This window comes from Phocoena phocoena, chromosome 14 (genome assembly GCF_963924675.1).
Source record: "Phocoena phocoena chromosome 14, mPhoPho1.1, whole genome shotgun sequence".
NCBI lineage: Eukaryota > Metazoa > Chordata > Mammalia > Artiodactyla > Phocoenidae > Phocoena > Phocoena phocoena.
Genome location: NC_089232.1, coordinates 39,137,299 through 39,151,518, shown reverse-complemented (window position 1 = coordinate 39,151,518; position 14,220 = coordinate 39,137,299). Strand labels below are relative to the sequence as shown.

Here is a 14,220-nt window from a genome sequence, read left to right as displayed (position 1 = left end):
TATATGCCCACAAGTGGGATTGCTGGGTCATATGGTAGTTCTATATTTAGTTTTTTAAGGAACCTCCATACTGCTCTCCATAATGGTTGTACCAATTTACATTGCCACCAACAGTGTAGGAGGGTTCCATTTTCTCCACATCCTCTCCAGCATTTATTGTGTGTAGATTTTTTGAGGATGGGCATTCTGACCTGTGTGAGGTAATACCTCATTGTAGTTTTGATTTGTGTTTCTCTGATAATTAGTGATGTTGAGCATCTTTTCATGTGCTTTTTGGCCATCTGTATGTCTTTTTTGGAGAAAGGTCTATTTAGATCTTCCACCCATTTTTTTCTTTTTTTAAAAAATATTTTTATTTTTTCCATTCTTTTTCAAATTATTTTCCCATTTAGGTTATTACAGAATATTGAGCACAGTTCCCTGTGCTATACAGTAGGTTCTTGTTGGTTGTCTATTTTATTTTTACTTTCTTTCTTTTTTTTTAATTGAAGTATAGTTGATTTACAATGTTGTACCAATCTCTGCTCTACAGCAAAGTGACTCAGTTATACACATATATACATTCTTTTTTTATATTCTTTTCCATTATGGTTTGTCACAGGATATTGAATATAGTTCCCTGTGCTATACATTAGGACCTTGTTGTTGGTTATCTATTTTAAATACAGCAGTGTGTACACTTCTGCCCATTTTTTGGTTGGGTTGTTTGCTTTTTTTGATATTGAGCTGCATGAGCTGTTTGTATATTTGGGAGATTAGTCCCTTGTCGGTCTCGTCATTTGCAAATATCTTCTCCCATTCTGTGGGTTGTCTTTTCGTTTTGTTTATGGCTTCCTTTGCTGTGCAAAAGCTTTGAAGTTTCATTAGGTCCCATTTGTTTATTTTTGTTTTTATTTTCATTACTCTAGGAGGTAGATCAAAAAAGATATTGCTGCTATTTATGTTAGGGAGTGTTCTGCTTATGTTTTCCTCTAAGAGTTTTATAGTATCCGGCCTTACACGTAGGTTTTTAATCCATTTTGAGTGTATGTTTGTGTATGGTGTTAGAGAATGTCCTAACTTCATTCTTTCACATGTAGCTGTCCAGTTTTCCCAGCACCACTTACTGAAGAGACTGTAGGAGAGACATTTTTAAAAGTCAGTAAGAAGGATCCAGTTGAGGAGGAGAGATTGATAGTACAAGGTTTATGAGGAGGCAGGATAAGGTGCAATTTTAAGCACATATGGCAGTATTCGTTTAGAGAGGAGGAAGGGCAGCCCCTCTATTATAACAGGAGAGAAGAGTAGGATGGTTGCAGATAATAGTAAAATTGTGTTTTTGTCATTTGGATGATAAGTTGTTCTAACCTATTATCTTTTCTGTTCTCTGTAAAGTAGAAGGTAAAGTCATCTGCTAAGAATGAGGGGGAAGGGACTTCCCTGGTGGTCCAGTGGTAAAGAATCCACCTTACAATGCAGGGGAGGTGGGTTTGATCCCTGGTCAGGGAACTAAGAACCCACATGCTGCAGGGCAGCTAAGCCCACGTGCCACAACTACTGAGCTCACGCACCTCAACTAGAGCCTGCGTGCCGCAAACTACAGAGCCCACGTGCCCTGGAGCCCACCCACCACAACTAGAGAGAGAAAACTCACACGCCATAACTAGAGAGAAGCCTGCGCACCACAGCGAAGATCCCAAGTGCAGCAACTAAGACCCGAGGCAGCCAAAAAATACAAATACAAATAAATAAATAAATAATAAATAAATCTAAAAAAATAAAAGAATTCTTTATTAAAAAAGAAAAGAATGAGGGAGAAGAGAGAAGGGTCCAAGGTTTGAAAGAAGTACCAAAGGTTTGAAATAGTCTTTTTGGAAACCAGGAGAGTGAATTTTCCAAAGAAATCTTGTAGGTTATTAGGCAGTTTGAAAGCCCTAATGGAATTAGGATCTAATTAAATGGAATGGATCATGAATTTACAGTGAAATCCAACATGCCTTTTTATATCACTCTCTCCAGCAGTCCTTAGCTGCTTGAGTGCAGGCGTAGAGAAAGTAGGTATTTGAGCTCATCTTGATGAGTATAATGAAATTTAGGGGCAAGGAATTTGGAGTATTAGCCATAGATGTTATTAAAATGATGGATCATGAAATTTAAGCTGGATTAAGAAATTTGTTATATTTACGATCAATTAACAGTTTTGATTAGTCAGAAATTTTATTGGTGAAGTAATAAACAGGTTACCCTTAAAATGTTCATGTTCATGTTTAAAGTTTTAGATAATGCTTTTCACACAAAGCTATTTAAATGGGGCATGAGACTTTAAGCAAAATGGGGTTCGCTTTGATAGGCCCAAGATAATTGCATTAATTCATGATTATTGTTATGGTTTTGCAGTAACATGATTTAGTCATTGCATTTCTTTATGGTCAAGCTTCTCTTTTAACTGTCACATTTATATCACTTTGAACAATATTTCTAAGAGTTGTATCTCTTTGGCTTTTTGTTGTCTATTTACTGGTTGTATTGACTACTGATATTCCATTCATTGTGAGAGGATTCAGGAATAAATAGCAGCTAAATTGTATTTTAAGTCTGGTGTGCAACATCATGGAAATTGATTAAAGTGATTTCTTAGACTAAGTGAAATATGAATAGCTCATTTGGTGAGTTATATTTCCAGTAATGGCAGACTAAGTAATTCAGACTAATCCTCCCATCAAAAGGTAACTAAAAAAAGAAGTATGAAATATAACTGTAAAGATTATATTAAAAGCATCAAAGAGCTAATGGGGAATTAGTGTTAAGATATAAGAGATGATGGGAACCCAAAGAAGTGAGCCAGCACTTAGGGCCATTTTTGTCTTGGAGGTGATGACCAAACTGAAAGAGACAGCTGAGAGTCTGGGCTGAGCTTTTGGTGCCTATCAGGTCCAGTAGTTAGGATGCCAAGAATGGGGACATTAATGAATAACATCCCCAGCCCTACACTTTGTATTGGTATCCCAAAGAAAATAAGAGGAAATGAGAAGCAAACCTTCCCTTGATTGAATAGCAACCTGGTTTTGATTTATTTGGGTAGCCTAAGAAATTCAGGCCCTGAACTTGGATTAAGGTAATCCTGGATTGCCATGGTCCCCAGACATCTGGCAAAAGCAGTAAACATCCTCTTTGAAGAAAGAGAACATTATTGTATACCTCAAATTATTTCTACAAAAAAATTTTTAAACAAAATATTCAGCATACAAAGATAACCTGACATAGATGAAAATAAGTTACCAAGAATGGGAACAGCAGAACTTAGACAACAAAAATAAATGACAGAGAACTCACATATTGGAATTATTGACACATAATAAGATTACTAGTTTAAGTTGATAGAAGCCAAGTTCAGAAATTTTTGACAGGGAATTATAAACTATAGAAAGTGACAAAGAGGGACTTCCCTTAGCTTCTGGTGGTCCAGTAGCTAAGACTCCACGCTCCCAATGCAGGGGGCCTGGGTTTGATCCCTGGTCACGGAACTAGATCCCACATGCCACAACTAAGAGTTCACATGCGGCCCGGAGATGGAAGGAACCTGGGCGCCCATCATCGGACGAATGGATAAAGAAGATGTGGCACATATACACAATGGAATATTACTCAGCCTTAAAAAGAAATGAAATTGAGATATTTGTAATGAGATGGATAGACCTAGAGTCTGTCATACAGAGTGAAGTAAGTCAGAAAGACAAAGACAAATACCGTATGCTAACACATATATATGGAATTTAAGGGGAAAAAATGTCATGAAGAACCTGGGGATGGGACAGGAGTGGAGGCACAGACCTACTGGAGAACGGACTTGAGGATATGGGGAGGGGGAAGGGTGAGTTTTGACAGGGCGAGAGAGAGTCATGGACATATACACACTGACAAACGTAGTAAGGTGGATAGCTAGGGGGAAGCAGCCGCAAGGCACAGGGATATTAGCTCGGGGCTTTGGGACAGCCTGGAGGGGTGGGAGGGGGAGAGTGGGAGGGAGGGAGACGCAAGAGGGAAGACACATGGGAGCACATGTATATGTATAGCTGATTCACTTTGTTATAAATCAGAAACTAACACACCATTGTAAAGCAATTATACCCCAATAAAGATGTTAAAAAAAAAAAAAAGAGTTCACATGCATGCAACTAAATATCGTGCATGCAGCAACTGAAAAGATTCTACACGCCACAACTAAGACCCAGCGCAGCCAAATAAATAAATAAATATTTTTTAAAGTGACAGAGAGTTTAAATAAAAACAAATAGAAATGCTACTACTGAAAAACGTAATAACAAATTTAAGATCCGTGGCAAATTTAACAGCAACTTAGTTATAGCTGAAAAATTAGTAAAATGAAAGATAAAAGTCAGAAGAAACTATCCGGAATGAAGCACAGACAGACAAAATTATGAGAAATATAAAAGAAAGTAAGAGACCTAGAGAGTACATGTCTAATATTTTTTAATTGTAAAGTAAACATAACATAAATTTGCCATCCTTTTTTTTTTTTTGGTTGCATTGGGCCTCCGTCGCTGTGCACGGGCTTTCTCAAGTTGCAGTGAGCGGGGGCTACTCTTTGTTGTGGTACATGGGTTTCTCAATGCAGTGGCTTCTCTTGTTGCAGAGCATGGGCTCTAGGCTCGTGGGCTTCAGTAGTTGTGGCACGTGGGCTCAGTAGTTGTGGCTCAGAGCACAGGCTCAGGAGTTGTGGCGCACGCGCTTAGTTGCTCCGTGGCATGTGGGATCTTCCCGGAGCAGGGCTCGAACCCATGTCCCCTGCACTAGCAGGCGGATTCTTAACCACTGCACCACCAGGGAAGTCCCCATCATCATTTTTTAAGCATACAGTTCGGTAACGTTAAATATATTCCTGTTGTGCAGCCCATCTCCAGAACTCTTTCCTCTTGCAAAGCTGAAACTCTCTACCTAATGAACAATTCCCATTGCCTCCTGGCAACCACCACTCTACTTTGTCTCTATGAGTTTGACTACCTCTATTGTGGAATCATACAGTATTTGTGTTTTTGTGTGAGAAGGTCTAAGTTTTTAATGGGGTTTCCCCTTAGAAGAGAAAAAGAATGGATCAGAGGCAAAATTTGAAGAGATAATGGCTAAGATATTTCAGAATTATTGAGAGATATTAATTTATAGATTCAAGAATTTCATTGACTCCCAATAAGATAAGAAATCCTGTAATATACAACATGATAAATGTAACTGTTATATATAAATGTTAAGAGAGTGAATCCTAAGAGTTCTTGTCCCAAGAGAAAAAAATCTTCTATTTCTTTAATTCCGTACCTATATGAGATGATGGATGTTCACTAAGCTTATTGCAATAATAACTTAATAATGTATGTAAATCAAATCATTATGCTGTATTCCTTAAACTTCTGCAGTGCTGTAGGTCAATTATATCTCAATAAACTGGAAGAAAAAAATTTTTTTAGTTTAAAAAAAGAATGTCTTTCAGGAAAAAAAAATCATACCCATACCTATCATAATGAAACTGCAGAAAACAAAAAGAGCATTTTTAAAGCAACCAGAGGGAAAAAGTATAGAATCTCTTCAAAAAATCAATAATTAGAGTTCACATCTCAGCAATAGCAATGGAAGCCAAGGTATAGTCCACTAGGTCTTTTTTGTTTGTTTTGTTTTGTTTTTATAAATTTATTTATTTATTTGTTTGTTTTTGGCTGTGTTGGGTCTTCGTTGCTACACATGGGCTTCCTCTAGTTGTGGCGGGCGGGGGCTACTCTGTTGTGGTGCGCAATCTTCCCATTGTGGTGGCTTCTCTTGTTGCGGAGCACGGGCTCTAGGCGCGTGGGCTCAGTAGTTGTGGCTCGCGGACTGTAGAGTGCCAGTTCGGTAGTTGCTCCATGGCATGTGGAATCTTCCCGGACCAGGACTCGAACCCGTGTCCCCTGCATTGGCAGGCAGATTCTTAACCACTCCGCCACCAGGGAAGCCCCTCTACTAGGTCTGCAGTGTGACAAAAGAAATAGTTAATAATCTAGAAAATCTGTGCCTTCCTTAAATATCCTTTGAGAATGAAAGCAAAATAAAGATTTTTTAGGCAAATAAAAATTGAAAGAATTTGCAGCTAGCAAACTGCTTTAAAAAGGAAATACTGGGACTTCCCTGGAGGTCCAGTGGTTAAGACTACACGCTCCCAATGCAGGGGGCCTGGGTTCGATCCTTGGTCAGGGAACTAGATCCCACATACCGCAACTAAGGGCCCACGTGTCACAACTAAACATATCCCACATGCTGCAACAAAGATCCCACGTGATGCAGCTAAGACCTGGTACAGCCAAATAAATAAAAATAAATAAATAAAAAATTTTTTTTTAAAAAAAAGGAAATACTAATGGATGTTCTCAAGATACAGGAAGGAATGAAGACCAAAGAAAGAAATTAATATATTGGTAAATCTAAATGAACATTGGCTGTATGAAGCAATAATGGTAAAACAATAGTGGTAATGCTTTATGTGTGTGTTTTTAATAAATGTATAATTACATTAATCATATAGACAATTTTAAAATAATTGATATATACTATACATTTTAGTGTATAATATTAAAACCCATAATAATAGCCTATAAGTTGGGAGAGTGATGAAATGGAGTTTAAAAGGTCTTGCATTAGGGAGTGTATTAAATTAGACTTTGATAAGTCGAGGATACATGTTATAAGTTCTAGGGTAACCACTAAAAGCATAGAAGGGTGTATAACTTCTGAATTAATGTGTGTGAAGGGAATGAGTGGAATGATAAAAAAGCAGAAACAAAAATTAAAATTCTTACTAATGGAAATAAAAGGGACATGATGTAATCTAATAAAGGATACATAATATAAGACTTACAGCAAATATTACACTTGATAGTGAAATGTAGAAAAATTTTCCTTTGAAATTGGGAGCATGATAAGGATGCTCATTGTCAACATACTTCTATTCAAATTGATCTGGAGGTCCTGAACAGTATATTAACACAAGAAAAAGAAATATTAAAAGGTTATAGAGATTGAATGGAGCTCTCATAATTTGCAGACGATAATTGTGAATGTAGAAAACCCTGAAGAATCTATAGACAAATCATTAGAATTAGTAAGAATTTAAGATTGATCTATTAAAAATCATTTACAAAAATCAATTGTATTTCTATAAACCAATGAGATTAGAAAATGAAATTTATAAAAAGAAACCACTTACAGTAGCCTCAAAAATAAGTACCTAGGAATAAATCTAATAAAATAAAACATAAGAACTCTATATAGAAAACATAAAACATTATTCAGAGAAAATGAAACTAAAAAATGGATTTTTATACCATGTTCATGGATTCAGACTCAATATTGTAAAGATATAAATGTTCACCAAACTGACCTATATAGATCCATGCGATCTCAGTAAAAATCCTAACAGGTTTTTATCAGGAACTTTTCTAAGCTGATCCTGAAATATTTATGGAAATACAAAGGGCCAAGAATAGCTAAGATACTCTCAGAGAACACAAAGGTAGAAGTACTTTCTCTGCTCAGTATCAAAATTTATTTTAAGTCTTAGGTAATTAAGACAGAGTGATACTGACAAAGATTAAACAGATGGACCAGTAGCAGAGAATGAAGTACATTTAACCCTTGAACAACACTGGTTTGAACTGTGTAGGTCCACTTATACATGAATTAAAAAAAATAAAGACGTACAGTACCACATAATTTGCGGTTAGTTGAATCTGTGGATTTTGGTATATACGGGGACTCCTAGAACCGATCCTCCACAGATACCAAGGAATGTCTGTACTCAAAGCTACTTAGATACTTGGAGTACTTTGTACTCAAAGCTACTTAGCTACTGTGACAGAGGTGACGTTACAGACCAGTGGGCAAAGGATAGACTTTCCAATGAGAGGTACCGGGACATTGGGATATCAAAATGGGGAAAAAATAGCCCAAACTATTCCCCCCAAAAAGCCTATATGTGAAACAAAAGCTAATAAAGCTGGGAATTCCCTGGCAGTCCAGTGGTTAGGACTTCATGCTCTTACTGCCGAGGGAGCGGGTTCGATCCCTAGTCAGGGAGCTAAGATCCCGCAAGCCGTGCAGGGTGGCCAGAAAAGAATAAAAAACTTATAAAGCTATTAAAAGATAATACCATAAAGGGAGAAATTTTAAATTCAAGTACATTAACTACATTAAATAAACTGAAACTGAGGAGACAAACTCACAAGTGGGACCAGATATTAGCAACACATATCCATAAAAGGTTCATATTAAGATTTTTTTGACTTGTACAAATTAATAAGAAAACGACAATAGGAACTTCACACCAGAAAGTTCCTTGTTGTTCAGTAAACATGAAAAGGAGCTCAACCTCATTTTTAATTGGGGAAATGCAAATTAAAACCACAGATACCACTACATGCTCACCAGAATGACTACAATTAAAATGTCTCACCAAGTGTTATCAAGAACATAGAATAATGAGAACTCTTATACACTGCTGATAGTAATTTAATTTGGTATACATGAGCACTTGTGCATCAGGAAACATGTTAAGGAATGTTCATAATACTACTACTTGGACTAGTTCCAAACTGGAAATAACCCATCCACCAGCTGTAGAATAGATAAGCAAATTGTGATTATTCATACAATGGCATTAAAGCAAATGTTAGTTACATGTAGTAACATGGTTGAATCACAAAAACATAGTATTAAAACAAATGAGATGGGACTTCCCTGGTGGCGCAGTGGTTAAGAATCCGCCTGCCAATTCAGGGGACATGGGTTTGAGCCCTGATCCGGGAAGATCCCACATGCCGCAGAGCAACTAAGCCCATGGGCCACAACTACTGAGCCTGAGCACTAAAGCCCACGAGCCACAACTACTGAGCCCATGTGCACAACTATTGAAGCCCGTGCACATAGATCCTGTGCTCCGCAACAAGAGAAGCCACTGCAATGAGAAGCCTGCGCACCACAACGGAGAGTAGCCCCCGTTCGCCACAACTAGAGAAAGCCCGTGTGCAGCAGCAAAGACCCAATGCAGCCAATAAATAAATAAATTTATTTCAAAAAAAAATACAAATGAGACAAACTAAACTGTAGTGTTTAGGAATACATCCTTAAGTGGTAAAAGGTATAAGCAAGAAAGTGAGAACCATAAAAGTCGAGGTAGAGGTTATCCTTTGGGAAGGATGGAGGCAATTATGGTTGGGAATGGGCCCAAGAGGAATCCTGGAGTATTGGCAATATTCTGTTTTTTAGTGTGGATAGTGTTACATGGATATTTGTTAAGGTATACATTTATGTTTCATGCTCTTTTCTGTATGAGTATTATTTTTTGAGATACTGAGAAAGGTGTAAAAGTGTTAGTAGGATGGTATGACGGGGCAAAGAAGAACAGAAACATACAGTCGTCTTTAAAGGAATGTTTCTATAATGAACCAACCTCTCAAATTTAGTCTTTTACGTGACAGGGTTGTAAAGTGAAGGACCACATGGTTGTTCTTCGTGATCAAGGTGAAGGTGAAGATTTGCTGTCCTGCCCAACTGCCAGAATACTGGATGATCTGCAGAAACACAAAGATATCATTCTTGTGCCTTTTGCTAAAGATACAGTCAGGTGAGGTGGGGGAAATGGTGTACTGCGGCTTTATTCAATGGTTCGCATCCTGGAATCCTCTACCCCCCAGTACCTCCCCAAATCAATAATGGCAGTCGTTTTCGTTATTTCAGAAAGCCTAGCTGAAATTATATGTTAGCTTACAATAAGAGCAAGCAGATGTTTATTTGGTAGGAAAAAAACCTCTAAATACTGGAAGTCCAAGGGGAAGAAAAACTAATAATAGGAGTTCCTGGTGATTCAAAGGGTGGGGCCCACACTCCAATTTTAGAGGATTTAAAAAATGTTTTTCCAAGTTACTTAAGCCCATCTTAGCTAATTGATGGAACTAGAAAAAAAAATTGATGGTTGAGGTTATCTTTGCATAAATTTGAACTCCTTGGATTCAGTAATTAATGAAGTCACTTCCATCATTTTACAGTTGCAACAGGCTGTCAGGTTGGGGGTAGGAGGACTCTCTAATAAAAGCTGTCCTCAAAGCAATATCCACCATAGCAGCCTGTTTCACCACCTGGCAGGTACAATGCTTGGAGTATAGTGGTGCTCCCCCCATATGGAGTGACTTATGCTGGGGGAGTCACTAGATGCATTAAGAAATGTAAATGTTGAAGTGGCATACCTTTATACTCAAGAACTGTATTTCTAAAGAGCAATTTATAAAACATTTGCAATAAGAAAAGATATTGTTTGCATTTAAATTCTTAAGAAATTGGGGAATTCCCTGGCGGTCCAGTGGTTAGGACTCGGCAACTTTCACTGGCAGGGCCCAGGTTTGATCCCTGGTTGGGCAACTAAGATCCTGCATGCTGCGCAGCAAGGCCAAAAAATAAATCTTAAATTGAACACTTCTCCATAAAATGTCTTTTCCTTTCAAGTGATTTTGGTGGTCCTTGTGATGAAAAGGGTCTAGACTGTGATGTTTTACTGGAGCCAAATACACCATGGGGCCCCAAGAGTGGGGAGCTCAATGCTGTAAGTATCTTGCTTCATTTATTCTTTATTTATAAAAACAATTGATAATATTTAATTTTTGACAGAAATTTGATCTGTTTAAATTAATACTGAAATTTTCCATTAATATGCATTAACTCTCATAACAAGGTATTATGCTGAGTTAACAGGACTATAAGGATGATGCATTCCTTGCACTCAAAGAATTAATAATTAATCAACTTAAATTTGGGGGAAAATATAGTCTTCAGGGTTTATTATGGACAAATAATGATTTGAGAAATGAAGATAGTATGAATGGGATATTTTATCCCCTCCTAGTCCTGTAAACATTTTTTGGTATGAAATTCTTTTTGTTAATTGTATTCAGTAATGCATTTAGTTTTTCCAGGGTTTCAAAACTGAGATATTTTCAAGGTGACTGGAAAGCTTTGATTCCTTTGATTCCCGTTACTAACAGCCAGGGAGTCTCTGTTTGCCTGTGAACTTCCTGTCTGTGTTAGTTGAAGTAGCATTTACTTGAGAAAATGAAATATTCCATGTAAAATGCATTATAAACTTTAGATGGCTGTGTTTAATAACTAACATTTATTTATAAGTTATTTACAAAATAGCAAATTAGATTTCTTGAATATCCATATATAGTCTGGTTCCTTAATTTATAATAGAATATAAACATTAAAAAGTGATTGAAATAATTCACAATATAAAATTATATTATCTCTATATGTGATTTACTTGTCCTTTGGAAATGACCCTAGGAAATGTTGATTTTTTTTTTTTTCTTTTTTGTAGACATACACATTTTTTCTGGGCAGGGAATACAAAAGATTGTACTATATCATTTTTAGATGAGTTTAAAATTATGTTTCAACCTAGAAGGGAATGAACTTTTTTAACTTTTTCCAACTCTTCTACAATATCCATATGAAAATAAGGAGCTGCAATCTGGGTAGATGGAGATATATGAATCTCTTATTCCTTTGTCTTTTTTATAGTTCTTATCACTGAAAAACTGGACACTGCAGCTGGTAAGTGAGCAACTATATTTCACTTTCATGAATCTCTTTCTTCCTAAATCAAAGTTCAGTTTAATAGAATCTCATGAGTATCTAATTTTATAGATTTTAGTTAAACGTATATCATCCTTTTCAGCTTCTGTAATTTCGCACTTCTTAAAAAGTCATGTTTAAAACAGACACATACTCCATTATCTAGCTGCAAAATCCATAAGTTTTCTTTTTTTTTTTTTTTTTTTTTTGCCGTATGCGGGCCTCTCACTGTTGTGGCCTCTCCCATTGCGGAGCACAGGCTCCGGACGCGCAGGCTCAGCAGCCATGGCTCACGGGCCCAGCCATTCCGCGGCATATGGGATCTTCCCGGACTGGGGCACGAACCCGTGTCCCCTGCATCAGCAGGTGGACTCTCAACCACTGCGCCACCAGGGAAGCCCCATAAGTTTTCTTAAATGACTTTTTTAAAGTCACTTTTAAGTCACATTTAGAACATTGAACAAAACAACATGTCAATTAAGTTCCAATTATTTGGTTGTTTGATTGATTTATTGATTTTTTTTTGTTTTTTACCTATTTGCCATTACTATGCCATCTGCCACCAGTATTCACAAGAATGGAATAGAAATTTGTATCAGTGATAACAGACAGTAGGGTAGATAGATGGAGGAAACTGATGACGATACGTTCAGATGATCCAGCACCACATTCACCCAGAGAATGTGCACATTTACTTGTTTATGAGACTACATTCATATTGGCAATTATTGTATTTTAGTTTAATCTTTTTTTTAGTTTTATTTATTTATTTTTGGCTGCATCAGGTCTTAGTTGCAGCACGCGGGATCTTCGTTGAGTCATGAGGGGATTTTTCGTTGTGCTGTGCACGCTTCTCTAGTTGTGGCATGTGGGTTTTTTTTTTTCTCTTTTCTAGTTGTGGCACACAGGCTCCAGGGTGCGTGGGCTCTGTAGTTGTGGCACATGGGTTCCAGAGAGTGTGGTCTCTGGTTTGCGGCACGCAGGCTCTCTAGTTAAGGCACACGAGTTCAGTAGTTGTGTCATGTGGGCTTAGTTGCCCCACGGCATGTGGGATCTTAGTTCCCTGACCAGGGATCGAACCCGCATCCCCTGCATTGGAAGGCGTATTCTTTACCACTGGACCACCTGGGAAGTCCATAATTTAATCTTAATATCAAGGAAAATACTTTCAATTGAGTGATAGAAGTGCAGTTCAACAAATACTGAGTACTTATAATGTGCCCATCACTCTGCTAGAATCTGTGAAGGAAATAAATTTTTAAAATATTTAATGTAATGCTATCTTGTCCTAAATGTAGAAATTCTTACATCCATTTCCTGAAAGTTGTGCTAGACAGTGGTCATTTTATCAGTTCTTGTTTGGCTCATTCATCCAAAATAAATTTAGATGAGTGTGTTTGAAAGAATTCATTGGTGATGTGATAATATACAGTTTTAATACAATGTATTTGTTTTTTCAATTCAGAAACAGCAGTCATTATTTTCAGAAGAAGAAGAATATACCACTGGGTCCGAGGTCACTGAAGATGAAGTTGGAGATGAAGAAGAAGTATCCAAGAAACAAAGTATGGATTTCTAAGTTAAAAATCAAGTCTCACTTTTATGAGGAGGGTATATTCCAAAGGATTTAATGCAAGGGATGAAGAATTGGCTTTATAAGTCTACATGGTAGGTTACAACATGGAAAAAATAAATAATAGAGGCTTCATCAAGATTCCCTAACCCTGACACTAACACAGAATACTCATAAAGTTATTTTTTTTTTAAAGTGCTGTATACTAAGAAATAACCCTCCAAGTTTTCATTTCAGGTGTAACCTAATGGGTTTCTCAAAATGTGTGACTATCTCATTGTACCTGAGATGATTTGAAGTGACACTCAAATGAAGCATTAAATAATAGTCATCAAAGTATGATTTTTTTAAGTTAAAACCATAACTTTATACACCTATAGAATGAACTTGTGTCAAAATTTTTCAACCCATTAGTGAGAGAAATAGCAGGGAAAGTTAGGGTTAGGGTTAAGCATTTGAAGGCTCAGGTATTTGTAGGCATTTGAAAAAAGAATGTTAAAAAAAGATTGCAAATTAGATACAACACTGATTAATGTCATATAAGGCAATAAACCCATAACCACCGGGGTTATCTTTGTTTTCCTTTTTTCCTTTTTTTGGCCCCGACACATGGCATGTGGGATCTTGTTTCCCCAACCAGGGATCAAACCCGTGCCCCCTGCAGTGGAAGCACGGAGTCTTAACCACTGGACCAACAGGGAAGTCCTGGGGTTATCTTTTCTATTGGACAGAAATCATTTGCATTTCTGTTAGAAAAATTTGTAAGGTAACATGAAAATTCACAGTATCTGGGCCTTCAATCAATAGTAGACAGGAAAGTCAAACATAAGGACGTTCTCTTAGAGGATTAAGTAAGCAGTCCTCCAGTATATCACTTAAAGGACATGCAGTCTTCCCTTTGTCTTATTTCTAAGTTTTATATAATTTTTCTTTACATGTTGAATTCCCCTAATGAAAAAACTAGTCATTTATCAATTATTTTTCAATACTAATTAGTGAAGGAG

The 14,220-nt window shown here is 37.0% G+C and overlaps 1 protein-coding gene across 3 annotated transcripts in view; it reads left to right on the top strand.

The window, feature by feature from the left end:
- The window catches only part of SANBR (SANT and BTB domain regulator of CSR), a 68,062-nt gene that overhangs the window by 29,081 nt on the left and 24,761 nt on the right, over nucleotides 1–14,220 (top strand). For all 3 annotated transcript variants that reach the window (XM_065891245.1, XM_065891246.1, XM_065891244.1), the window contains 4 exons: nucleotides 9,495–9,640; nucleotides 10,516–10,612; nucleotides 11,590–11,622; nucleotides 13,109–13,208. In XM_065891245.1, coding sequence (XP_065747317.1) covers nucleotides 9,495–9,640; nucleotides 10,516–10,612; nucleotides 11,590–11,622; nucleotides 13,109–13,208 — 376 coding nt within the window. The remainder of the gene's footprint in view (nucleotides 1–9,494; nucleotides 9,641–10,515; nucleotides 10,613–11,589; nucleotides 11,623–13,108; nucleotides 13,209–14,220) is intronic.